Below are 27,685 nucleotides of genomic sequence, written 5' to 3'. Positions count from 1 at the left end.
TCGGATATCACGCCCACAACCAATAACAATGCTTCCGAGAGGCAGATGAGCTCCCGCCTCCTACCTACTTCCCCAAAGCTGAACGCAGGTGGGTACGCCTCCCTAAGCCTAAATTTTATTGGTTTCCGTGATCTGTCCTTCTCACTAGACCTTTTCATTGGTCAGAGTTGACAAGCTCCACCTCCAATCAACTCCAATCATCGCCCGCCCGCCTCTCCATCGGATGAGCGATATACATGTTAACCAATAAAAAATGAGAATGAGGCTGTCAAGGCGAGACTCCTCCCCTTTTGTTTGGACGCGTTCAGTAAGTGGTAGAAATGCTTGAGCAGCTAATACCAACCTCCAATCCGTCTGGGCGGAAGAGGATGACGCGAAGAGTGATGGGAGGAGGTGACGTGGCAGTGACAGAAGCATAAACTGAAATGAGTGGCGGAACCCCTTAGCCAATCGACGATCAAAGTGGTCGAGCACTCGGCCTCCCGGAGCGCTAGGGACTTCAAGAAATCACCAATGAGCTGGACTGTGCTTCTGATTGGCCTTCGTCTCAGCCAATGAGCGTCAGGGCTGGTGGACGCGTCCCACCCTCCCCAGGCTCTCACTGGGCCGAGTAGAATGACAGGCCCGAGAGAAATGCCAATGTCCGCGGGGTCTCCCGCAAGTGACACTCGGCGGCACCAATCGACGTCCTCCTTCCCGGCGGTCGAGCCCTCCTTCCCCCGGCGGGCCTGGCGGGGCGGGGACGCTGCGCGGCGGCGGCTGATGCGCTAGCCGTGTGGGGCGCTCCGGGAGGCGGCGGCGGCGGCGGCGGTGGCGGTGGTGGCGGCGGTTCTCGTAGGCGGTTCCGGTCCTGTATCTCAGGGCGGCGGCGGTTCATGGCGGCGACGGAGCTGAGAGGAGTGGTGGGGCCGGGGCCGGCAGCCATTGCAGCTCCCGGCGGCGGCGGCGGCGGCGCCGGTCCTCCTGTAGTGGGAGGCGGCGGCGGCGGCGGCGGCGGCGGTGGCGGTGGCGGCGGTGGTAGTGGCGGCCGCGGCGACGCTGGGCCCGGCTCCGGGATAGCGTCGGGGACGGTGGCCGCAGCGGCTGCAGGTGGCCCGGGTTCCGGAGCCGGAGGAGTGGCGGCGTCGGGCCCGACTCCTGCGCCAGCGGCCGGGGGTTCGGGCGGCTCGGGCGCCGGGAGTTCGGGGTCGGCTCGAGAGGGCTGGCTCTTCAAATGGACCAATTACATCAAAGGCTACCAGCGGCGGTGGTTCGTGCTGAGCAACGGACTCCTGAGCTACTACAGGTAAGTACTTCCGGGGCTCTGTCACTCACCTGCCCCCGCCCCCCCTCCGGGCGCAGCCCCTCCGTCCCGCTCCCTCCGGCGGGCATCGCCGCCAAGGTCGCCCCCTTGCCACCTCGCCCAGATTGACAGCCCGCCGCCACGGACAGACGGACGGACAGAACACCCGTTCCCACCCTTTCCCCTCCCTCCCCCTCCACCCTTGCTGTGCCACATCCTCACAACCCCCCTCCCCCGTCATTATTTTTGTTTGTTTTTTTTTTTCCCCGGGTGGTGAGGTGTGTGTGTTGTGGTGGGGGGGGGGTGAGAAGCATCTGTTTTCTTCTTCCATTGTACTTCCACCACCACGTGGGTGCAGTCATCGATTCTGCAATCTGGGCAACCACTGGTGGAGGTGCTTTTGGGGGGGGGGGTGGAAACCCGCCCAGGAGGAGGCAGGGGCTGAGCACTTGCACCCAAGGAACTTGCTTGGTGTGGAGTCTCCAGGCGTAGTGATCTTGCACACCCCACTCTTCCAAATCCAAGGTTATTCGTGGCTCTTTGATGGACCGGCGCCTGCCCTGCCCAGCTCGTTTCCAAACAGCGTGGAGACACCACACTCTGGGCGGTTTAGGCATGCTGTCCCCAATGTCCTACTTGCTCTCCGGCGCTTGCACCTAACTTTTGCCTTCTGGAGAGTCTAGAATGGAGTTGTGCACTCTGCTGCTGCTGCTTTTATTTTTGTTTGTCTCATCTTCTCCCTTAGAAATGTTTGGTTGTCTTATCCAACGTTTATCTTTTCTTCTTTTTTTTTTTTTTTACTTAGTGTTAAGTTGTTTCAAAAGTGTTTGTTTTGGAATGGTTGATATACAATAGACACTTAAAGTGACTTGGTTTTATCATAACACGCTTTTGTGCTTATTCTGGATAGAGGTGCTAAGATAGGTGATCTAGGGACAGGGCATAAGCATTTCCCAAGGGCTTGGATATTTCACATTGAGTATTCCGCTTCTAGACACAGCCTTGTTAGTTAAGAGACAGCCACATCTTCCTGGTTCAGAAACTGAGACTTAGCATGGAGGAGCCAGGATTCCAAACTACTTCCATTCACACCATCCCAGGGATAGAAATGATTACTTATCTACACTAAGTAAGTATAGATCATGACTACAGTGTGTATTTTATACTAAAATTATATTTAAAGGGAAACTTTGCTTAAGGTAATGACATTTCTAGTTGAAATCTCTTCCTAAAGATGATCCTGTTTGGTACCCAAAACACTGATGTCTATAAGTAGCTCGCTTTTTTTTTTCTCACACCAGCAGTCACCAGGAGTTGAGGTGACCAAATTCTTTTCCAGCTCCCTTTGCATTGGCCCTTCAAAATTTGAGGAGAATTTGAGAGTTGGTGGTTGTTGGCAGAAAAACTGTTTATCCTCAATCGATAAGATTCAGTAGATAGTTTTTCCTCATTGCTCAAGTGGCATTAATTGTGAGCAGTTGTATGTTATCATTGGCATTATACTATTTATTTATTTTAATCTCAGTTTTTCTAACTTAAGATTAAATCACAAACCTAAGATGTTCAGTTTGCCCTGAAATTCTTACCCCTACTCAAATTCCTGTTTTTCCTATCACCCCAGTATTCGGATTCAAATCCTGGCTTAGCTCATAAATCACTATTTGCACTAATTCTCCATTTTCAAAAATTGTATATAAGTTGGGGTTTTTGTGTGTATGTGTGTTTGTGTTTTCAGTTTTTCCAAGTTCTTGATTTATCCACTGTCAGTCCAGTTGATTCTTGTTCAGTACCAGCATTAAATTTGGATAGCAATGACTTACATATTGCTGTTTTTTCAAGTATTTGTACCCACTTTTAATGTCTCTATAACAAGAGGCAGTGAAGGTACCTATCTGATTACAGATAAAACTCCTTTTAAGACATACCAACCCATATTTTAGGAATTATACCATTGGCTAGTACTTGCCAGTTAGGATTGTCCTACCCACAACCAGTTAAGCAACAAAGGATCTACACTATCAAATTGTGTTTACTCTCAGAACTGCAGTAAAGTACCTCCTTCCAACTATATTCTCAGTTTATTCTTCCTCACAGGGTTCTTCTGGTCCCTGTTGCCCTCTTAAAATTAGAATTTGTCATCCCTCCTGTTTTTCATGTCTTTAGAACCTGCAATCTGTACACATACCATTTCCAAAATACCATTTTCCTTTTAATTGTGATTTTGTGCTTCCTAGACCCATCATCTCATGAACTATCCTAATCGAATTTAGCAAGCTACTTCCTTCTTTTTATGTATTTGGGCTTTCTGTACATGCCCAATTATATAGACACCTTTCTACTTAAAATCTTATGACATATAATTGCTCTCAGAGACATCATGACAAGCTATCGTATTTGTTTTCCTGGCTAGATTCAGGAGATTGAATTACTATTTTGGCTGGTCTTTTTTAGGCAAGAACTTTCTAGCCAGAAAATACCACATCATGTTGTATTACCTTAAGAACTCTTCGATGTAACAACTCTGAGAATCATGTTTTTCTGGCTTCTGAACTAATCATTAATAAGCATAAGCACATCTAACTAACCCCAAGAGCTTTGTCATCAAGCCTGTCATTCTCCTAAAATTCCCTGTAATTTGTTCAATTGCTATACACTTTGTTATTTAAGAAACTTCTTTAGTGCATAAAGATGACCCAGGCATAAGAGATTCCTAGGAAGTAGTTAGTAGAAAGTGCTTATAAGTAGGAATATGATAGAAGGTCCAACTAGCACCCTTCAAATAGAAGGCAAGGGTGACAGACCTGCCAGCTGTGCATCTGTAATTCATCCTGCATTATTCATAATGTAACTAAAGCTTAGGAATGGGAAGGTAAGAATAGAAAAAGAGAGAAAGAAAAAAACAGGGATTCATGTTACAGTGTGGCAGGTGCAGGGGATGGAACATAGCCCAGTCCATTGAGACCCCTATGTCGATCACATGCTGTCATTTTTGCATTGAGGAACCAAGAACAGTCTCATGTGACAAACCAAATAGCAGCAAATCTGTCTTCCTAAGCCCAGCTAACAAACTTTTAGAAACATACCAAATCTGTTTTTGAAGCTAGGGTGTGTGTTGTGTCTGGCATGTAGGAATTCTGGATGTGCCAGGTGTGTTTGGCCACTTGGCTCTGTTGAAAGGGAAATGGTTCTGTTCTGTACTGTGGCAGTTGGCAAAGCACTTTGACCTCTTTATGTTCCAACCTGGACAGAGTAAACTGCAGTCTCAACCTACAGGTAGGTCCCTGAGGATGGCCACCAGGTGGTGAAGTAATTAGCACAATTGATACTGTATACTCAATTGTACTAGTAGCTGGAAGCTCATTTTATGTGAAGTTCCTCGTAGCTTGTTGTCACCAAGTAGCGCTGTGAAGTTAAAAGTTAGTCTATTAATAGAGCTGTCAGTCAGTAGACATTGGGAATATTTTGACACCCAGTCCTGGGTGAGGATCTGCTGAATCTTTCCTGGCTATTAATAGGATGGCTTAGGAGTTCCCACCAAAAGAAGTCTGATGGCTTTAGTAGGCAAAAACATTTTCCAGAAAGATTAAAAAATGTCTAGTGATCCATTGGTGATGATGATTTTCTTTACTGTCTCTGATAGCTAGATGTTCTTATTTCAAATTATTTGAGCTATAGCCAATATGTAATAGTCTAAACATTTCTGTCTTGCCTTTTTATATATTTCAGAAATACGATTCTAAGCATGGTGTGACAGTTCTCCTTTTGTTGTGATTTACAGTGAGGGGGATGGCCCACTAGATACAAAATGGAGCAATTCCTCAGGAATCACATTGTCATACAAAGTTTTGTTGCATGAGGTTATAAAGCACTTTCTAACTTGCTAAGTAGTAATTGTCGACTGCAGAAGAGCATGAGGAGACCTTTTAGGTCAGAATATTCTATGTCTGCATATATTTACCCAAACATTTAAAATTGCTAAGTTAATATAACATGTCCTTAAACTTTAGTAAAGCCTATTTTTAAAAGCTAATGGTGAGAGGACAGTAAGGCAGTAAAACTTGATTCAGAAACATCTAGGAAACTTATCTAGATTCATAAGCCTACTGAATTTACAAAGGGCTCAGAGTTGTGGAAGAAATGGAACATGACGAAGGATAAACTGTCACCTTTCTTTTTAGTTTATTTTTATCTCATTATTGCAGGTCAAAGGCAGAAATGAGACACACCTGCCGTGGTACCATCAACCTCGCCACCGCAAACATCACTGTCGAGGATTCGTGTAACTTCATCATTTCCAATGGGGGCGCCCAGACCTACCATCTGAAAGCTAGCTCAGAAGTAGAGAGGCAGCGCTGGGTGACAGCTCTGGAGCTGGCTAAGGCCAAGGCCGTTAAGATGCTGGCAGAATCAGGTGGGGAGCAAAGAATATATGCCCAGAAACCTTTCTGTTGACCTCTCTGTGCTGTGTCATTTGATTATCTATCTCTTAGATGACTCACGCTTCTTATCATCCAGTATTTCTCCTGGAGTGGTGGCTTTCATCTAGGGCCAATTTTGTGTATGCACGGGTGTATACATGGGTACACACATATACCAGGGATAGTTGGCAATGTCTGGAAATATGTTTAGTTGTTACCTTCAAAAGAGTAGAGATGTTACTGTCAACTAGAGAGTAGAGATGAACAGTACAGCTAATCTCCCTCCAAAGCATCTAGCCAAGATTGAAAAGCTGTTGGAGATATGTAACATTTTTCATTTGTTTAATGCAAATCGACCTTAAAATTTTGAGACATTACTTTATTTCTAAATCAATTGTTAAATCAATTTCTAAGTCGAATTGTAAGTTGTTAAACAACAATTTGGATCTACCCCTACTTTTGTCTTTTCTTCTGATAACTTATTATTTTTTAAGTTGAAATCGACTTACTAGACATCCAAAAACTATACATGTATTATTTCTGTGAAAAGTCATCTTGCTACGTTACACTAAAGGAAACGGTTTATTTTATTACTGGAGGGTGGGAGATTATCAGGCCTTGGGACTCAGGGCCTTGCACCTGCTAGCCTGGCACTCTGCTGCTGAGCTACCCCTCCCACCTACTTTTTTGCTTATTTTAGAGATGGAGTCTTGCAAATTTTTATGCTCTCTGGCCTTCAACTGTGATTTCTTCCTCTTGAGTAACTAGGATTATAGACATGAGCCACACGTGCCTAGCAAAAAAAACAGTTAATTATGGTTTGATTTTTATCTTGAAGAAAAGTGGTAAGATTTGCCCATAGTGTCATCATAGTAGCTTTCTTCCTTAAGAATAAGCTAGAGGGGCTGGGGATATAGCCTAGTGGCAAGAGTGCCTGCCTCGGATACACGAGGCCCTAGGTTCAATTCCCCAGCACCACATATGCAGAAAACGGCCAGAAGCGGTGCTGTGGCTCAAGTGGCAGAGTGCTAGCCTTGAGCGGGAAGAAGCCAGGGACAGTGCTCAGGCCCTGAGTCCAAGGCCCAGGACTGGCCAAAAAAAAAAAAAAAGAATAAGCTAGAAAGTCACTGACTTTGCTTAATTGATTTTGCTGTCATGTATCTTCTTGTCATTCCCATATTGTATTTAATGTCTATTAAGCAATGGAAAGAAAATTCTCTGCTTTGTAAACTTTTCAGTAACAGGTTAAATTTTGGCCCTGGTCTTGCCACTCTTTCACAGATAGGGCAAGTCTTTCTTCTTTTGTTTTAATTTTGGTGCTGGTGTTAGCTCCCCTCAAAGGACATGGCACTGTGAGGAAAACACTTTGAGAGCACTTTTACAAAGTGTTGAGTACACAAGGAATAGAGATACAACATAGCTTCCTACTTATCACTGGAGAAGTAGTTTATATTGCTTATATTTTTATTGTTTATATTACAGTTTTTATTGCTTCTATAGTGGTTCTAATGTCAGATGAGTTCTTCGTCATGAAATTCTGAGGCCATCCTTCATCCTTGATTAAACTTTTAATGACATAGACGTGGTCACAGAAGTAGATTCTGATTCACAACCCAATTTTCAGAGGGCCCATGAATCACCTGACAGAGAGTGGTGGATTTGTCATAGTAATTAATTTGAACTATCTGGAACCCTCAAGGTAACATTTAAAGTCCCAATAATACAATTTCTAATGCCAAGAACCATTCAGCTTCTTATACCTACTAAGCCAGTAGATCTTAAACTTCAATACGCATCTGAAACACCTGAGTGGCTTATTAGAAGCACAGATTCCCAGACCTTTTCTCACACCAGCTGAACCAGTGTCTCTTGAGAGGAAACCAGAAACTTTGCACCTTTAAGAAGCACTTAGGGTACAGGTAGTCAGTGGACCACACTGTAGAGAAATTGTGTGGTGATGACAGGCAGTCACTCAGAATGCACAGCAAGAATAGTGTCAGTTTGCTTGTGGGCAGAGTTGGTAGGGTTGCAACTCTCAGTCCTGGTCCTGGAGTGCTATAACTTTTTATATTCCTACAGATGAATCAGGAGATGAAGAGTCTGTTTCACAAACTGACAAGACTGAGCTGCAGAATACCCTCCGAACCCTCTCCAGCAAAGTGGAAGACCTGAGCACATGCAATGACTTGATAGCTAAGCATGGCACAGCCCTGCAGCGTTCCCTCAGTGAGCTGGAATCCCTGAAGTTGCCTGCTGAGAGCAATGAAAAGATCAAACAGGTCAACGAGAGAGCCACACTCTTTAGGATAACATCCAATGCCATGATCAATGTGAGTGCACATGGTGTCTCTTGCTCTTTGATTCTTTTCCCCAATGCTGGACTGTAATGGATAAAGCCAGAACATTAGGTCCTGCTTCAGTGCGCAAGGGCTTTAAGTTACATTGTTTGTTTCATGACATAGAACAGGCTGCACCGATGGAATGACTCTCATGCTCTGCTCAAGTGGTCAGGAGGACATTGCTCTAGCCTAGAAGTTTGTTAGGAGTCCGCAGGTCCAGCCCTGCTTCTCACCAGCACAATGTCTGATGATTACAGTTGTTGAGTTCATGAACCTCTTTAGGTTGTCTTTTTTCTTTATTTGCTTACTTTTATCTAGTTTGATCTTTCAGCAAAAGGTCACTGTAGGTCCTTTTCAGGTCATCTTCTTTAGCTTCATGTTGGGGTTCTCTTCCTTACCCGGCTAGTATAATCTGTCATACAGGATGGTAACTGGAGTATTAAGAACTAGAGAGAACTTACAGTACTAGTTACTCCCATCCTTAGTCCTTAATTTCATGAGCAGTTCTGTTGCTAAGACAAAACACTCAACTTTGGTCACTTTTTCTTAAAAAGAAAGACCAATAGTGCCTCTTCATGATTGCTATCTTGGGTGGCTGTCATTTGTTTATAGGATATGTTAGCTGCTTGGGTGCCAGGTTCCAGGTAAACACAAAGCATTCTGGTATTACTGATGTATTGACAGGTATGAAATGAATACATGGTTTTAACAATGCTGTTTATCCTCTACTGGTAATTTATTCTCACTTGGCAGGTTGTTGTAGTTCCCTTTGACATAAAAACACTCAAAGACATTTCATAAGTGAGAAGAGTATCCGGTGAGAAAAAGTTTTCAGGCTTCTTTCCCTGTTGAATTAAGTGGGATGAAATTACCTCACTAGTGCCAGATTTTCCCTTGCTTAGGGAATGACAGGAAGACATTTGTTTAGAGCTAGTTTACTTCACATGGCTCTAAAAGATCAAAGACTTTTCCTGTGCCCAAGATTTAGAATATTCTCACTCTGCTCCTTTGTTACTTGCTGGGAGTTGTGATGATTTTATTTTAATACCACATTCTGACATGTTGAACAGTTTGTTCAGTGCTGGGGTCTACACAGAAAGAAGACAGATTTTCTTTACCTGGAGACTACAGGAAGATCTCCGAACAGACCTTGGCCAGTCAGTTTGTTTTTCTTTTTCTTTTTTTTTTTGTTAGTCGTGGAACTTGAACTGAAGGACTAAGTGCTGTCCCTAAATTCTTTGGCTCAAGGCTAGTGCTCTACCACTTTGAGCCACTTCCAGTTTTCTGGTGGTTAATTGAGATCAGACTCTCACAGACTTTCCTGACTGGGCTGGCTTTGAACCCCGAGCCTCAGATCTCATACTCCTGAGTAGCTAGGATTAGAGGCATCATATCACCAGCACCTGGTGCCAATCAGTTCTGATGTCCGTACCTCTTGGGGCTAGGCACGTGTTGTTTTTTTTTCCAAACTTTACTTTTTAGTAAATATATGCTTGCTTTTCTGTTCCTCTTGTGATCAGGAAAACCTCATAACCTCAGAAATCCTACACTTCAATAAATTGTTTTGGTTCCTTTTTTTTCCCCCCCAAGACTGGGACCTAAACTGGGTATCTGATGCTTGCTTTTGTTCATTGGCTGGCACTCTATAGTCTGAGCCACACCTCTAATCCCAAATAATAAATATTTTAAATAAAACAATCTTATTGTATACTTTTCAAATAGAATAGTCATGGCACAGTGGTCTACTGAAGACTACTGCTTTTTTAATTTCCTATTATAATATGCAATTTTTCTGAAGAAAGTATCGGACTTATAAAACTGAAATGATTTGGGCCCTATCTCTAAGTTTTAAGTGTCCAGAGTTTGTGTTAAAGAGAATGATCCCTTGGAAGTCAGAGGTGTGCTCTGGGCCTGGGATGTTGCTCAGTGGTAGATTCCTTGCCTAGCATGCACCATGACCCCAAGTTTATTTCTCAGCCATGAAAAAGAAACACACACACACACACATATACACACACAAACACACATACACACACACACACACACACGACATAAGCCCTTAAGTATGGTGTGAATAAAAAATAAGCCTGGTGCAGTAAGGGACCCACACCTGTAATATCAACATTTGGTAAGCTGAGTGAGAGGACTTAGAGTTTTGAGACCAGCCTGGATAATTTAATGAGACTTAGTTTTAGATAGATAAATAGATTGATAGGTAGATAGATAGATAGATAGATAGATAGGCAGACAGAAAGAAAGGGCCTGCTCATTTATCACAGCTCTAAATGGTCAGTTTTTCTTTTAAGTTCTTACAGCATTTTATTACAGATTTGTACAATCTGTCAGGATTATCATAAATAAATATTCTTTCTTTGTGCCAGGGCTTGAACTAAGCACCTAGGTGCTGTTCTGGAATTCTTTTTTTTTTTTTAATAATTGTTATTATAAAGGTGATGAACAGATGGGCTACAGTTACATAAGTCAGGTAAAGCATATGTTTCTTTTTGGGCCATGTCATTGCTTCCTATCCCCACTCTCAAGTTGTATAGTTCACTTTTAATGATGTCTAGTGAATACCACCGCTGCATTTGTTCACCCTTTATTCCTCCATTTCTGTGCCCCCCACCTTCCCAAAGACAGATAAATGAACAAGACAAAAAAGAAAAGAAAACAGCAACCAAGGAAAGAAACCTCTTATTTCTCTTTCTTGGAGTTCATTTAGATAAATATTATTGTGCATGATCAGAGGCACATAGGCATTGCACCTTTCTGTTCCTCTCCTAAGAGTATCCTCCTTTGGTCTCACTGTGAGTGAATGCCTAGAGTCCTGTATAAACCGGCAAAGTTTTCTGAAAGAATATATCTCACTCAATTTTGTGATTGCTTATGATATAGCTTTTCTCACTACCAAACTGAATTTAGCAAAAATAAAATCGATGCTGTGAGTATATTTTTTTGCTAAATGAGTGCCTAGGTGTTCCACTCTCTGCTAAGTGAAATCCCAAGGGCATTTGTGGTCCTTGCCCTCACAGAAGTTAATATCTGATAAAAGACAGAGCAGTGCATGGATCTTGCTGGTATACTCTCAAGGGCCATAATAGGGTACTGGCTGCTATAGCATAGCACATTGGAAGTAGTTAAATCAGACTACAAGGGCTAGAGGAGATAATCAAACAAATTCTGAAAGAACAATGAAAGGCTTGCATGAAAAGAAACGATATAGAGGTCAGGGCCTAGGTTCCAATTGCCTCCTTCATCTTCTGCATGACCCAGGGTGGGTTGTATGACCTCAGTTCCTTATCTGTAAATGACTTCCATACTAGTAGGCCTTTCACAGTGTGGTTAAAAGGCTTTTATTAGCTAATTGATGTGAATTACTCAGCAAAGTGCCTGACATATAATTGTCTAAATTTTAATTATCAGCATTATTAAGGGAAGAGAGACAAGTTTGTGCAGTGGTGATGTGGAATGTATGTATACCTGCCCTCCTTTCCTACAGTCTGGGAACTGTTTTAATTGACTTGGTAGAACGAGGAAGTGGATGGAGGTGAGGCTGGCGAGGAGGAGGAGGAAGTGCAGACCCTGCTGCCTGGGCTTGGTATTAAACTAAAAGAAGACAAGACTGGTTTTGATGCAGGCCTGATTGTAGTCGCCAATTGAATGCTTACTCTCAGCCCTAAGTGATTCTAATTGCTTTACATGGAAAGCAACTACTCTTGGAGGTAGTTCCTAATGTAATGCTTTGTGCATAGATTATGAAGGTGAGGATGGAGTGGAGCCCCAACAGCTCAGTTCTTGATGTGGAACTGTACTCTATACTACTGCCTCTGGTATGGAGAACAGAAAGAAATAAACAAGTTCAAAATAATAATAGCAGTCAGTAGATCTTGGTAATTGAATGAGAAAGGAAACAAAACCAAAAGCAGGATAGCCCCGAGTATACTAACCTGGGCAGCTGGGAGAGCTCTGGAGCTGGTGTTAGCATGGGGAATATCAAAGGAAAAGGCAGAGGTATTCTGACAACATGGTAGATTCAGTTGGAGCTCATTGCCTTTGAGATTACTTTCAGCCATTGAGTAGGTACTTAGGTAGTCTGAAACTCAGTGAGTGATGTGCTAGAATTCCTGGTTTAGCTATTGACCAGTGGGCAATTGTTGACACCAAGGGAGTAGGCATTCTGTGTACCTTTTAGTTTCTTTATCATAGGAAATAGACTTAAGCTTATGTTACTTCCTTCTTTCACTTATTTTTTTAATAAGCCTTATCAGGATCTATTATGTGTTAGGAGGTAGAGCTCTGAATAAGCTATAAAATGTGCCTTTAACGTTGCTCATGGTGCTTCTGGACAGACAGTCACAAACTGAAGTGAGCAAAGTGCTAAGCAAAAGTAGGAAAGAGACTGGCGGCTTATGAGACTAATAAGGGCTAGTGTCACAGAAGAAATGACATTTACCATCGATCTTTCTTAGAGAAAGTAGATAGGGATGGGTGCTCTAGGCTGAGTGCGTAGCATATGCCGAAGTGGGAAGTCCTCGGAGCAGTCTGTGTGTCCTCCCAGGTACAGTGAGCTTTGTTGCCAATGCCATCATTGCAGGGTCTGGGGTCAGTATACTTGCCTGGAGAGGAGGGAATGGAGCAGGCGGTGGGCACACTGAGAAGGGCTCCGTGGGTTCATAACCAGTCATTAGAACTTGGTTCTACTCTCAGGAGAGAGCTAGAAAAGGCATTGGGATTGAGATGATAAACTGTGTGTTTTGCCTACAGATCCCTTCTTTGATTCCTCCAGTAAGCTTCTAATTTTTAAAGTCAGACGTTTCTCATAGTGACCAAAATAAAAGAAAAATGTTTTCCTTGGTTGAGTCGAGTTCAACGCAAATTCTCTAGTCTTGCTGTCTAAATTCCTCTGCTTTAGCTTGAGTTTAGTCAAGAATTTATCAAAAGCTGTTAGCCTGTGCTTTTTCTCATTTTTGTCTCAGTCAGATTACTTCTGGTGTTCATGTACCTGCCCTTGGTGATTTTACCACAAATACCTTGCCTGGGTTTACTGCTCACTTGGCATTTGTTTGGTCCGCATGACCAGGAAAATGTATGAGAACCCTGACAACCATGTTTACTCTGTTTGACCTTGATTGCAGCACAAAGTGAGTTTTCCCTGATGCTGTGGAGTAACAGGAAAAGTCTTCACTGTCATATGCCCACAGAAGTTCCTTGAATAAAGTCACTTACTGGGCTTATAGAGGCCACAGGGGAATCTCTGCCTAGTTAGGGTGATACAGTCAACACTTTGTCTCTATAGGCCTGCAGAGATTTTCTCATGTTAGCCCAGACCCATAGCAAAAAGTGGCAGAAGTCACTACAGTATGAAAGAGACCAGCGTATCCGATTGGAAGAGACCCTGGAGCAGCTGGCAAAGCAACACAATCACCTGGAGAGGGCCTTTCGGGGAGCCACAGTGCTGCCAGCAAACACTCCTGGCAGTGCTGGTTCTGTTAAAGGTAAGTCGTGTGATTCTCGCATAGCTCATTCTGATAGTAGCCAGCTAGTCAATAGAACTCCAAATTCTCTACAACCCATGACTAATGTAAAGTGCAGTTTGAACCATTTATTTCTTCTGGCTTACCACTGCTTTCTACCATTTGGTACCTTGTTTGTGATTAGTATGTAAAAGATCCAGCTGTGCCAGGCATTTGATAAATATAACCAGAGAAAACAAAAAAGGCCTTTCTCCTTATAGATCAGTGCTGCTCTGGCAAAGGGGACATGAGTGATGAAGATGATGAGAATGAATTTTTTGATGCACCAGAGATCATCACCATGCCTGAAAATCTGGGCCACAAGTAAGTTGTCCTAAGCTGTTGAAGAAAATGGACATCAAAGGTCATCCAAGTTTAGAAACTAGCCTGGCGCCTGTGGCTCACGCCTGTAATCCTAACTACTCAGGAGGCTGAGATCTGAGGATTGTGGTTCAAAACCAGTCCTGGCAGCAAAGTCTGTGAAACTTGTATTTCCCGTTAGCCACCCAAAAGCTGGAGTAGAGGTGTGGCTAAAGTGGTAGAGTGCCAGACTTGAACAAAGAGCTCAGTCACAGTGCCCAAGATCCTGAGTTCAAGCCCCAGGACAGACCAAAAAGAGAGAGAGAGAGAGAGAGAGATTAAAAACAATACACTTAGGCATTCTGCCTTGTAAAGAACTGTTAAAGACCAAAGTAAAATTGTGGCCTTTATTCTAATTCTTCTGTGCTTCCCATCCATGCAGACGCACTGGCAGCAACATCAGTGGGGCCAGTAGTGACATCAGCCTCGATGAACAGGTAACTATTCTGTGGAAGATATGAGAAATCAGGGCCTTGGGTGGGATTCCCAAGGATGTGTGAAGTGCTAAGACAAAAAGCATTTTTAGCGTGGGGGAAGGGAAGGTTGTAAATAGTGGATTTTCTGTTCTTTGTGGCTGAATGGCTTTGTGTTTGCTCTCAGTACAAGCATCAGCTGGAGGAGACCAAAAAGGAAAAGAGAACGAGAATACCATACAAGCCGAACTATAGTCTCAATTTATGGAGCATCATGAAGAACTGCATCGGAAAAGAACTCTCCAAGATCCCCATGCCGGTGAGGTCCTCTCAGCCTCTGTGAGGAGAGTGTTAGTGTGACAGACCAGCCCACTTAAGTGGCCGTTTTGAGCATGGTCCTTACTTATTTTTATAGTCATAAACTCCTCCTTAAACGAGCTGGTTTCATTTTGGCTGTGGCTCCAGTATTATTCCCAGATCACCTGGAATTCGATGCATATGTTCAATAACATTTATGAGCAAATTCCTACAGCATGCAAAATAGATGCATCATCCTTTGTCCCTTTTTCAGGAAGCATACAGTTTAAAAGAACCAGACAACAAATGCTATTTTCTATTAGTGTAGTGGGAATTGCTACACATACAGATGTGTGGGGAGCAGAGATGCAAAAGCGGTGCATTCCAAACAGGAAGATAAGGACTGTCTCTGTTGTGAAGATGGAGTTGGGGCCGATCTCTTTGCCTCCAGTCCTGTTTGCTCCATCTGTCCACACTGCTGCCAGATGACCTGTTTAAAATTAGAGGTGTGGTCACGCCATCCCTCTGGTTAAGTCATCCCTTTACTGCTTCCTATGGCTTTGAGCATAGTCTAGATTCCTTTGTGGGCTTGCTGCTTCCTCCACATGCCATAGACCTCCTGCGTTCTGCTCAGCAGAACTGTTGCCAGTGACTCAGAGGCGTCTTGTCTTTTCACTAAGAGCATTTACATACTCAGCTCTTCCTGCTTGAACTCCTTCCTGCCTGTCTGCCTGCCTTCTTTCCTCCCTCTGTTCCTCCCTTTCTCCCTCCCTCCCTCCCTCCATTCTTTCCTCCCTCCTTTCCTCCCCTTTTTCCTTCTGTCTTTCTTTCTCTTTTCAGTTTTTCTTTCTGAAACAGGATCTTGGTCTGTAGCCCAGATCAGCCTGGAACTCATGATTCTCCTGCCTCAGCCTCCCAAGTGTTGGCTTGTAGGTGTAGACCACCATAACCAGCTTCTGCTTAACTTTCTTCAGTTTCCTATGGGCTCTTATCTCTTCCTTTGCTACAGCTAGAACCCTTTTCTTCCGAGTTAATCTACAGTGTTGCCTTCCAGTACACCTGTCTAATACATCCAGGCAGGATGAGCTATTTTTCCTCTGTGCTCTGACAAGTTAGACTGGACAGTGTAGTTCATTTGCTCACTCATTCTACAAGTGTAAATTAAATGTCTCCTCTTTGCCTAGGTACCAGTTCAACATACGTTCAACTTAAAGGTCTAAGATACACTGCTTTTAACCAAAGTAGCAAACTAAGGCCCTTGGGCCAGATCTGAGGGTGGACTATTCAGTCCACAAGCCAAGAATGTCTTCTTTTTTCTTGTAAATGGTTGGAATGGATGAAAAGAGAAGTAAGGTAGTTTATGAGGTTAATGTCCATAAAGTTTTATTGGAACACAAATATTCATTCATTTAGGTCTTGTTTGCTGAGAGCCCTTTGCAGAAAAGCTGGCAGAGCCTGGCCCTAGACAGAGGCTGGCCTCACTCATTCTTGTGGTGAAGTGTAAAAATAAGTAGTCCAAAGACACTGTTCCACTCCACAGGTCAGGACCAGGCTTCCTTCTGCCCTGCCATTCTGTTGCTCGGTGTCCTCCTTGCTTAGGCTCCAAGTGATGGCTGCAGTGTGAGTCCTCCAGGTCACATGGCAGGCAGCTGCAAGATGGAGAAAGAAGCCAAGCACGCTGTCTTTTCAGGCTGCTTCCTGGAAATTGCGTAATCCATTAAGCTCTTAAATCTCTGTGGCTAGAATGTATATATGGTCACAGCTAGCTGAAGAAAAAGGGGTAGAAAAGGGGGTAAGAGGTGTCCTTTCCTCATAAGAGTCTGTCCATAGCCACTATTTGACAGGTACAAAACATTTTCCCTGTCTTCTTGGGGCATAAGGACCAGCATATGACTTCTGCCTCATTGTAGACTTCATTCCTCATGGACAGGATCTGTATCTTATTGGTCTTGGAGAACACTTAGGATTATATGCAGGTATGGGCGCTTTGTGTTTTTTTAAAAACATTGACTTAGGTTGGGGTTATAGCTCAGTAGTACAATGCTTGCCTATTGTGTTGAAGGCCTGGGTTTGATCTTCAGTACAGCAAAGGTGTGAATGTATGTGCATGTGTGTCTCTCTGTGTGTCTGTGTCTATATGTGTTAAACTACTAACTAGAACAACTAGAAAAGGCCATGCATCAGACCCACTTGCCTGGAGCATTAGATAGATGCCTTTGAGGAAGTAGTGGGCAGGCAGGTAAGCAGGTCTCGTCAGTCCTGGAAAATGCAGTTTCTAATTAGACCTAGCTTTTCCGGGCCTGGGTGACCTTTCCATCCTCCTTTACTTCCTTAATGGTACTGCCATTAAGATTGTACAGGCCTCTTCTTGTTCATCTGTACATCAGGTCCTCATCTCTCCCTGGCCTTGTCCTGTGCCACTGGAAAGCTGATCTCAGGGCTGTGTTTCAGGCTTGTGTGTCTGTTGGAGTCTGGCTGGGCTCCATCAGTACAAGACACTGGTAGGAGATCAGAGCCGGGAGGAAGGGTCTTCCTCCCCTTGGGCAGTCTGCTGGCAGCATGTGAGTGCATCTAGTTTTCAGTGGACTGTCTTCCCACTTCACCAAGGTTTGAGTTCATCCAGTTCCCCGCAGCTTCTGGCTGCAGAAGTACTTGTGCATTTCTTTGTTCTTCCCTGTGTTTTCCCTCTGTTGTTCATCTCTGGGTTGTCTGGTGGATGTTCAGCTCTCCACTGGCTCTTAGACTGAGTTGCCGCTTCCTTCCACTTAAATACACTCATTGTTTGTTTCCTTATTTAGCCTCTGAGAGAAGCCAGTGATTTGTCAACTTGGCATCTTAATATCTGTTTCCCTACCTGCAAAATATGTCAACTGTCTCATATAAATGTCTGGGAAAATGTTTGCCAGCTCTTCTTTCCCTTACAGGTGAACTTTAATGAGCCACTGTCCATGCTTCAGCGCCTTACTGAAGATCTGGAATACCATGAGTTGTTAGACCGAGCTGCAAAATGTGAGAACTCTCTGGAACAGCTCTGCTATGTTGCGGCTTTCACCGTGTCCTCCTACTCCACTACTGTCTTCCGAACCAGCAAGCCATTCAACCCACTCCTTGGGGAGACCTTTGAGCTGGACCGGCTAGAGGAGAATGGGTACCGATCCCTCTGTGAGCAGGTAAAGGAGCACCACTATTGTAACCCATTTCCTTTCCGAGGACAGGAATGGCGTGTTGGTTGATCCTTCAGATGGAGTTGAAGGATCTGCCAGTCCTGTCATCCCATGTGTTTTTTTTTTCCTCTCAGAGTCCACACCGAAGGCCCTGCCATTCGCCTACTATTGCTGGTATAATGCCAAAGGAAATCTTGGGTGTTTACCACTAGTTAATAGGTAATATCTTTTCCTTGTCCTTTCTGCCTTCTCACTGTGAACCTGATATCTTCCAGGTGAGTCACCACCCCCCTGCTGCTGCGCACCATGCTGAGTCTAGAAATGGCTGGACACTGCGTCAGGAAATCAAAATCACCAGCAAGTTTCGGGGCAAATATCTCTCTATTATGCCCCTCGGTAAGACGGCCATCCCTAGGAATTGCTTTTGGAGGAGTAGCAGTTTTCTGTCATGGTAGCATTCGCTGGATCTGTTCTGAGTGAGGCACTACACCTCACTATCCAGCTTTGGGGAGACGGTTGAACTTCTCAGCTGTCAATGTGCTCTTCAGTTTTGTTTCCTAATGCTTTGTTGAGGATTCATGTGGAACTCTTCATGTGGAATATTGATCCTGTGGTTTTATTTTCTCATAATGTCTTTTCTTGCAAATGTCTGGCTTGGTGCCAGAATAATACTGAGCTCATAGATTTCAGGGGTGGCGGTGGAGAAAGAAAAGAGTTACTGAGATTGAAGATGTATTTAGGCAAATACTTTGAAGATGTTTGTGAAGATTAAATGAGATACTGCATGAGAACATAGCACAGAGCCTTGTATGTGGTAGAGTTACAATTAGCATTAGTGTTACTGCCATCATTGTTGTCACCAGCCAACTTAATCTTTTCTACAAGAAAGACTTTCCTAATCCAGGGTGAGTCTGTCTGTTCTTTTCACTTGTGCTTACAGAGGAGTTATTCTGTTAATACACTTGGTCAGATTACCTACTATTTATTTGTAAACACACACACGCACGCACACACACACACACACAACTTTGACTCCTCAGTTACCTGTGGTCAAAGTACTGATTTGGGTTTGGTATTTACTTGAGATCAACTCATAGGAAGGAATCTATATCAATGGCACATACTATATTTTGAGCATTTTATTGGTCAAATCAACATTGCTGCACAGCAGATATAGTTACCCAGAGTCTACAGATGTTAAAACCAAGGCCTTGGGAATTTTAAAATAGGGTTGAATACTGTAATGCAATTCTGATGCTGACCACCCAAGTTTCTGCACACTTTATACATTAAGCACACAGTCTCCAATAAGGCTGTGCTTGCTTCAGATACAAACCACAAATTTGGGGTTACCTGGGCCACTCATGCTTTGGACCAACTAGTTGTAGGAGTTCCCGCAGCTCCCTCCGACTTGATAATTTATTAGAAAGACTCACTCGGGAAAGTGCTACACTTACATTATGGCTTTACTCAGGGTACAAATCAACGTTAATCAAATGAAGAGAGCCATAGGGTGCTGTTGAGGAGGGCCCTGTGCACAGAGCTCACTTGCCTTCTCCCCACCAGCAGGGCACACCACCCTCTCTTCACACTGACATGTTCACTGGCCAGAGAACTCTACTGAGGTGTGGTTTCCAGGGCTTTTTATAGGGAGTTCGTTAACTGACTTATTTTCCATATGATTAAATTCAATATCCAGTCCCCCTTCTGGAAGTTAGGGGGTTGAGCTAATAACAGATGACTGCAGCAAGCCCTAACTCTCTCATCACCTGGCTGATCTTTTTGGACTGGACACTGCCTTCTTCTGAGTTTTCTCATTGGTGTAGCTCTCAAGAGGCCTACCTGGAGTCATCTTATCAATCTTACCAATACACTGTATCAGGCTCACTCTGAATAACAGATGCTCCTATTCCTTGAGAATGGTGGGGGTTTAAAGGTTCTGTTGTAGGAGTCATGGACAAAGACTGGGCAAAATTCCTTATTATACAACACATAGTAACAAATGATAGTCCCAGGACTGAATCCAGCTACATTTCAAAGCTTTGGTCAATTCACTCCTCTTTTTTAACTACTAAAGGCTGTGGATAAGTGATTTGTTTAAGGTCACACAGCTAGTTAGTTATTAAGAGCAGGTCCTGGCCCCCAGAATGATTAACCAGCATGTGCCCTTTTTATAATGCAGTTTCATTTTTTTTCTCAATGGGGCATGTTTGGCTTGTTCCTATGCATATCTTTTTTTTTTTTTTTTAATTTTTTTTTTGGCCAGTCCTGGGCCTTGGACTCAGGGCCTGAGCACTGTCCCTGGCTTCTTTTTGCTCAAGGCTAGCACTCTGCCACTTGAGCCATAGCACCGCTTCTGGCCGTTTTTTTCTGTATATGTGGTGCTGGGGAATCGAACCTAGGGCCTCGTGTATCCGAGGCAGGCACTCTTGCCACTAGGCTATATCCCCAGCCCCCCATGCATATCTTTTGCAGTTGGTTTTGTGAGATCTAGCTCCCTACCTAAGATGTATCAGCTGTCAATATTTATCATTATTCAGTTCTATGTTATTCATACATTTAAAAATCAAGAGAAGAAAAATTCAAATAATGCTCCCAACATTTAAGGAAAATGTCTTTTTTCGTCATTGTTTGAGAAATAATAACAGAAAGGAATCAGTCCGTGCTGTTTTTCTGGTGTAGGGCCTCATTTGTGTACCTCTCGGTTTTCAGGTACCATCCACTGTATTTTCCATGCCACTGGGCACCACTACACTTGGAAGAAAGTGACTACCACAGTGCATAACATTATCGTGGGCAAGTTGTGGATAGATCAGGTGAGCTCCTGAAACTCAGAAGAACACTTTTTCATATAATCTTTGCTTTTAAGACATAGGAACTGGCCTTGGAATGTTACTAGTGCTTCACTTATAGGCCTACCTTCACCTCCCCAAGTTTCTCTACCACAAGTAATTATGAGTGGCCAAAATTCATCAATGACAGCTAGGATTGTATTAGGCAGTACAGAGAATAAAGACTAGTAAACAGTGTTTAGCTGGGCACCTGTAATTGTAGCTACTCAAGAGGCTGAGACCTAAAAGATCATGGTTTGAAACCAGCCAAAACAGAGAAGTTATGAGATACCATCTGCAATTAACCAGCAAAAAGTAGGGCTGGAGGCATAGCTCAAGTGGTAGAGCACCAGTGAGAACAAGAAAGCTGAGCAAGTGGAAGACTCTTGAGTTCAAGACCTGGTTGGGTTGGGAGGGAGTTTGAATTATTAAACTAAGTTAGCTAAATAAATGAACATGGCACTCTACTACTTGAGCCATGCCTTCACCCTTAGCATGACTTCCACTCTTAGTCCTCCCGTTATTCATGAAACATCTATTGCCAGACAGTATGCTAGGTACTAGGGTTACAAAGTCAAATGTGATGTCCCTTGGGAGTTATTATCATTGAACATACATGATAAATATGAACATTGAGAACTATGTGACAAAATAAACTAGAATAAGGGAAGTACTAAGTTGTTTTTTTTAAGAATTTTATTAATGTGTATAAGAAGGCTTTCATTGCGGCATTCCTGCTCATCCTCATTCTAAGACTTCTAACTAACTTTTAGATTCCCTTTAAAACAATGTTGCAGTAAATTCAGAGAAAATAGAATACTATCTTCTGAGCTGTCAGGGAGAGCTTCATACTAGATTGGGGAATTAAGCTGAGTCTTTAAGAGCAATCTGGAATTCAGAGGATAGAAAGGAGGCAAGAAAAAATGAATTATGTCTAGAAAGTCCTGCCATATATAACCTTGAAACTGTGAGTGAGCACTTTGTCTTAAGCCACGGAGCTCAGAAAGGGCACCATTGAGGGACTGCATTGGAAAGGTAAAGTAGGATGTGAATTAATGAAATATATTCAGAAGGTCAAATCCTGCCACCTGACATGTGACACATCAAACAAGTGGTGTTAATCCCAACCTGCAATGACAAGGTTACAAAAGATTCCACAGCTTCCCCAAGGCCAGCAGAGAGTCAGGCTTAAGCAAGAAAGTACTAGAATTAAGATCAAACTATCAAGAATTAGGAGGTGTGGGTATTGGCAGATATTCAAGTCATCTGGTCTCCATAAAACTAATCCATGATTCTTTTCACTTTCCAGTCTGGTGAAATTGATATTATAAATCACAAGACAGGAGACAAGTGTAATCTTAAATTTGTTCCTTATAGCTACTTCTCTCGGGATGTAGCAAGAAAGGTAAGACAAGTTGGAATTTATACATTTTTTCTTAAGTGTATATTCCTAAGGAAACCTCGCCTTTTGGGGCTGGTGTTTATACACATGTGTGCAGATACACATTCATAGTATATGTACGTAGAAAGATAGATATCCTAAATTCAAAACAAGTAGACAGTACTGGGTGTTGGTGGCTCACACTTGTAATCCTAACTACTCAGGAGGCTGAGATCTGAGGAGCTAGCTGGGGCAGGAAAGTGTGTGAGACTCTTATCTCCGATAAACCACTCAGAAAAAGCCAGAAGTGGTGTTGTGGCTCAAGTGGTAGAGTACTAACCTTGAGCAAAAAGAGGCTTGGGGACAGCACCCAAGCTCTGAGTTCAAGCCAGGAGATATGGAGAAAGTCAGCAAAAAGGGACTGCATTGCATTACAGGACCCCATTCTTAGACCACAGATGAGGAAGTAAAGGTCAAGAACAATAGAGACCGAAGGGAACACTGCGGGTCAACTCATAGAAGGACTATAGGAAGAAGGTGGGACCTCTGTGACATTCAGGAGAGAGCTATGTTAGCACCAGTGGGTCTCTCTGTACCTAGAGAGAAGAGAATGCAATTCTGAGTATCAATCAGATGCTTTTCACTGCATGGAAAATCCCTGTGCGGCACACAGAGTGACCTCCAAGTCACAACTTAGTATTTCAAATAATGTTTCACAAACAAGACAACAAAATAATTCAGATATCTCCATAGTGTTTGTTGTAACAGGAGTTAAGCAGTCTTTCCCCTAGGACTTTGGTCTCTGGACTTGTCAGGTAAACTGCCCCAGAAGGCATCCTCTGCTCCAAAGCCCTGCTCTCAACTCTTGCAGGTGACAGGAGAAGTGACAGATCCATCAGGAAAAGTTCACTTTGCCCTTCTGGGGACATGGGATGAGAAAATGGATTGCTTCAAAGTACAACCAGCTTCTGGGGAGAATGGGGGTGACGCTCGCCAGAGAGGCCACGAAGCCGAGGAAAGCAGAGTCATGCTGTGGAAAAGAAACCCCTTACCGTGAGTATCAGTCTGCAAGTGACTGGAGGCCACTTTGCCCTCACCTGTGGAGCAATGTGAAAATGTCCCTGCCTGCCTTGCTACTGTGCTGCAAGGGGCCAAGCCCAGGAACCGAGGGCCTTTTGGAAAGGTTACCAGAAGGTTACATAAGATAGTTTGGGGCTGGGGATATGGCCTAGTGGCAAGAGTGCTTGCCTCGTATACGTGAGGCCCTGGGTTCAATTCCCCAGCACCACATATACAGAAAACGGCCAGAAGTGGCGCTGTGGCTCAAGTGGCAGAGTGCTAGCCTTGAGAAAAAAGAAGCCAGGGACAGTGCTCAGGCCCTGAGTCCAAGGCCCAGGACTGGCAAAAAAAAAAAAAAAATAGTTTGAATTGTAGCATGCCTTGTCCCCAGAAAGTTGTAATGAACAGCTTGCTATTCCGAAATTGTTTAAATTTTTATCTATTGGACTGGGGATTCAGAAGAATGTTTCTCTACAGTTTAGAGCAAAGCTATTCACAAACAGCCAGAGAAGCTAGGTACCCAAAGGCCCAGAAGCAGCGAAAAGTCCCAAGCCAATGTTCAGGACTCTGACACCATCTAGTATATTCCATTGATGGTAATAGCCGCAACAGTCCCAGGAAGAAAAAAAATAGTTTGAAAGGAAGTAAAGACAATAGAAGGCCATATGAATGAGTAATTTTGATTGTTTCATTCATCCTGATGGATACAGATCATTGTAGCTGATTACTATAAAACCCCAGATGACAGTTAAGTGGAATCACACTGGGAGTTGAGAGTGATCCAGCTTGGCTCTTTTAATTAGGAGTACCTGACCTGGCCCTGGATTTTGTTTTTCCACTTGTAGAACAACCTCAACAATGTCATCTTAGCAGAGTACTGAGTTGTTGCTCCATAACTCGGTCTGAGCGTTCATACTACCTTTCTGTTTTTCTCGTTCCTTTCTTTTAGGAAGAATGCAGAAAACATGTACTACTTCTCAGAGCTAGCTCTAACTCTCAATGCCTGGGAAGGTGGCACTGCGCCCACAGACAGCAGGTTAAGGCCCGACCAGAGACTGATGGAAAATGGACGCTGGGATGAAGCGAATGCTGAGAAGCAGCGCCTGGAGGAAAAACAAAGACTTTCGAGAAAGAAGAGAGAAGCCGAAGCTATGAAGGCCACGGAAGATGGTAATGGATTTGCCTTGTCTTCCTGCTTCTTGGCAGGTGGAGAGAGCCAGCTCTTAATTGTGCCTCTTTTCCCTCTTTCCCTTTCAGGCACACCCTATGATCCCTATAAGGCACTGTGGTTTGAGCGAAAGAAGGACCCTGTGACCAAGGAGCTAACCCATATTTATAGGGGTGACTACTGGGAGTGTAAAGAAAAGCAGGACTGGAACTCGTGTCCAGACATTTTCTGAAGGAGCAGTAACACAGAGGAAGAGGATTGATCGGAGAAGAGGACAGAGGATGTGTGGGAAAGCTGGCAGTTGCGACTCTTACCAAGTGCTTTCCTCAAGTTTGTCTGTCTTAACCAATCACTTTTTCCAAATCAATCACCAGAAGCAGACACCAGTGGTGGTGATTGGCTGGTTGCCTTAGCTGATTGACACTGAAATCAACATACTAGATAACTATGTTTGTATGGGAGAGGATTAGTGGCTGAAAGTTAGTGTTACTCTCCCTCTGCCAAGTCAAGAATTCTTGGCTCTTCTTTCTCCTTCTGCACCCATTTAAGATGATGTCATTTGCCCTCCCCTTGTAGTATCCTGCTCAGCCAAGATCTGCATAAGATTGTGATTCATGAGCATTTTTGGTGCTGTTCAGAGCAAGAACTGATTTTAAAGTTCCTTTAAAAAGAAACACATAAGACTTTAGCCAGCAGAGGCACTGTTCATGGTTGCGGCGGAGCTTGGGTCTAACAGGAATGCGTGCGCATGAGGGTCAATTGTGTGGGCCAATTCGTGTGTAGACAACCAAGGTCCTGGGACGGCTGCAAGGCAGGTGGCTCTGTGGGGCCGGAATCTTAACTTACCTTCTTGGAAGATCCTATCTTCACTCGCATAAAGTACCCCTCTGCCGTTCTCCGCCTTTGACAGCAGCTGGAAGCCACTTTGGTGGTTTGTACGAGGGGTGCATCGTCCTCACATAAAGGTTTTATGGACTCCTCAGGCGGAGGACTGAGAAAACAGGCAGGATGGAAAAAGACTGCCAGCCACTTTTACCTTTCCAAGTCTCACCCACATCCTTCATTGCCTTTCTCACTCCTCACCCAGCACACACCTGTATGGGTTTGTGACCCCGTCTGGAGCCAAACCGTTCCTGTCCGTTCTGATAGAGTTCAGAATTTGAGAGCAGTTGATCTGGAACAAAGTTTTCACCATCTCTCAAACCCCATGGACTGGAGCCACCTCTGGAATAATGTGTTAAATATCTGTATATTATATATATGTAGAGAAAAATTAATTTTTTGTTTGATTTTCCTTCCTCCCATTGAGAATCTTGGGTTTTGTATATCATTTGTCTCCCTGGGACTCTGTCTTAGACATATGTTCATGAGGATGGGCACTCTTCTACTGCCCATGTCTTAGGAGCAGATTTGGAGCCCAAGCCAGATCACATCTGGTAGTTACTGAACTGAGTCGTGCCCAGGATTTGTATCCTAGGGTGCCCATTGCTGTGTAAGCTCTCCCTTCTTTGAAAATGAAATCCTTGTCTCTTTCCTGCCTCTTTGCTTTGTTAGGAAGAATATGGTAGGAAGTTTGGAGAGTACTTTCTGGTTTACTTTGGGCTCTGTTCTGTACACAGGCTAAATCCCAAAGGAATTTTCTTGCCATAATGGGGGGCTGAAAGCGCCATCATGTAGAGTGCATAAGAGAACTCCTTCTGGCTTCCTTCTTTGTTCTGTCTTTGTTCTCTTTGTCTTATTCAGAAATCTAACCCCTGTGCCACCTGCCCTTGGTTGAGGATCACAAATCGAGGTGCCTTCCTTGTATGCTTTCTGTTAGTGTTTTCTGTTTCTGTTCCTTAACTACTGAGCCTCAGCCAGTGTGGGTCCTGGGGGAAAATATCATTCCAGAGGAAGCCATCCCTCCAGGGAAATTGGGTTTTACTAGGTAAATCAGTGCTTTTATCCTTCCCCCATTCCCTTCTTCCCTCTCTGAAATAAGCACGAGAGAGGAGCACGCCGGGAATTTCTTCCTGAGAACCCCTTTTCCACCACAGGCCAGGGGTTATGCCAGCGCTTGTCCCAGGAGGCCCGTGAAAGCTGGGACCTTCTCCAGGGACTTTGGAAGTAGTGGGAATTCCCTAACGAAACCGAACTCCCCTGCCTTCTCTCCCTTGTCTTCCTCTACAATCTGCACTACATTTCTGGCTCAATCCCCAGATTCCTGCTAGTGGAAGAAGTTTTAAGAGTCCTAAAGGTGGAATAAAGTCACATCAAAACAAAACTATATATATTTTCAGTTTTTTTGCCTTATTGCTTTTTTTCCAAAAAAATTTAAAAAACTACTAAATTAAATAATTTTTTAAAAGCCACATTGTTTGTCTGATTTCACTTCTAGACAGAAGCATTTGGTGGGGAGGAGGAGGAGGAGAAACTGGTCCGGGGGTTTTGTTCTGCTTGGGAATGTGAGAGCCTGGGAGCCCTGATCTTTGTGAGAAATTGAAAGAGGGCACCGAGCTCTAATAGTTGAACTATTGAACTTGGCTGCAGAGGGCTGGTGAGCAGAAAATTAGATTTAAAAGCTCTACCACTTCAGTGTGATCTGTTGCACATTGCCTCATCTTGACCTCGACAGAGGAATAGTTGCTAATATTGTTTGGTTTGGTTTTGTTAGCTCTGGGCCTGCTTCACCACACAAAAAAAGGTAAAACGTTAGAGGCCTCATATATACCAGGTCTTGAGTTTAAAACTATACTGCAAATAATAATAACAAAGTTCTTACTGCTAGCTGGTTTATGTAGGAATTCAATTTTTTTTCTCTTTTTTTGTGTTGTGGGGCTGAATGCAGGACCTGGGCACTGTCCTTGAGCTTCTTTGTGCTCAAGGCTTGAGTTGCTTGAGCACTTGAATCACAGCACCACTTCCGGTTTTTGAGTGGTTAGTTGAAGGGGGGGGGGGGGGGCTTTTCTGCCTTGTCTGGCTTTGAACCATGATCCTAACTAGGAACTTAAAGCTATGCCTGGAACCCTAACTACTCAGGAGGCTGAGATCTGAGGGTCATAGTTCAAAGTCAGCCCAGCCCAGGCTGGAGAGTCTATGAGACTCTGACCTCTAATAAATTACCAAAACCTAGAAGTGGAGCAGTAGCTCGAATGGTACAGCCTAGAGCACAAGAACTCAGGATGGCACCTTGAGTTCAAGACCTAGAACTCTCATATAAACCAACAAAAATAAGTAGAGTCTTAAGAGACAAAATGTTGCAGTCATAATTTTGAAGATAAGGTGCTCAGAAATACAAAGTAAATCAACTTACTAAATTAGCTCAAGGTCACATAGCTGGTTAGTCACAATGTTGGAATTTAGAACAGGGTGAGTTTAACTCGAATTTCTGATAGCCACCATCTGAGCAAAAGAGCTCAGGGACAGTGCTCACTCAGGCCCTGAATTCAAGCCCCACAATGGCAAAAAAAAAAAAAAAAAA

At 43.7% G+C, this 27,685-nt stretch overlaps 1 protein-coding gene across 2 annotated transcripts; it reads left to right on the top strand.

Moving 5' to 3' along the window:
• The first annotated feature begins 758 nt into the window (after positions 1-758).
• On the top strand, positions 759-26,497 carry LOC125361242 (oxysterol binding protein). Of its 2 annotated transcripts, XM_048359565.1 has the most exons (14): positions 763-1,285; positions 5,485-5,693; positions 7,780-8,030; positions 13,336-13,534; positions 13,774-13,876; positions 14,295-14,349; positions 14,513-14,644; positions 17,547-17,792; positions 18,062-18,182; positions 20,499-20,602; positions 21,927-22,022; positions 22,870-23,051; positions 24,007-24,227; positions 24,315-26,497. In XM_048359565.1, exons 1-14 carry the CDS (start codon positions 876-878, stop codon positions 24,455-24,457), a joined length of 2,472 nt encoding a protein of 823 aa, XP_048215522.1. In that variant the 5' UTR covers positions 763-875; the 3' UTR covers positions 24,458-26,497. The 2 variants fall into 2 exon arrangements, with proteins under 2 accessions (XP_048215521.1, XP_048215522.1); XM_048359564.1 differs by having other exon boundaries at positions 759-1,285; positions 24,007-26,497.
• The last annotated feature ends 1,188 nt before the right edge of the window (positions 26,498-27,685 follow it).

Source organism: Perognathus longimembris, chromosome 13 (genome assembly GCF_023159225.1).
Source record: "Perognathus longimembris pacificus isolate PPM17 chromosome 13, ASM2315922v1, whole genome shotgun sequence".
NCBI lineage: Eukaryota > Metazoa > Chordata > Mammalia > Rodentia > Heteromyidae > Perognathus > Perognathus longimembris.
Note: the sequence above shows the minus strand (reverse complement) of the source record. Positions and strands in the feature narration are given on the sequence as shown.

Excerpts from the sequence above, each read along its gene's own strand:
- LOC125361242 (XM_048359564.1), top strand. The coding sequence starts at position 876 with ATGGCGGCGACGGAGCTGAGAGGAGTGGTGGGGCCGGGGCCGGCAGCC. Across the intron at positions 8,031-13,335 it reads CATCCAATGCCATGATCAAT|GCCTGCAGAGATTTTCTCAT; the intron begins GTGAGTGCACAT and ends TTGTCTCTATAG. Across the intron at positions 23,052-24,006 it reads TGGAAAAGAAACCCCTTACC|GAAGAATGCAGAAAACATGT; the intron begins GTGAGTATCAGT and ends CCTTTCTTTTAG.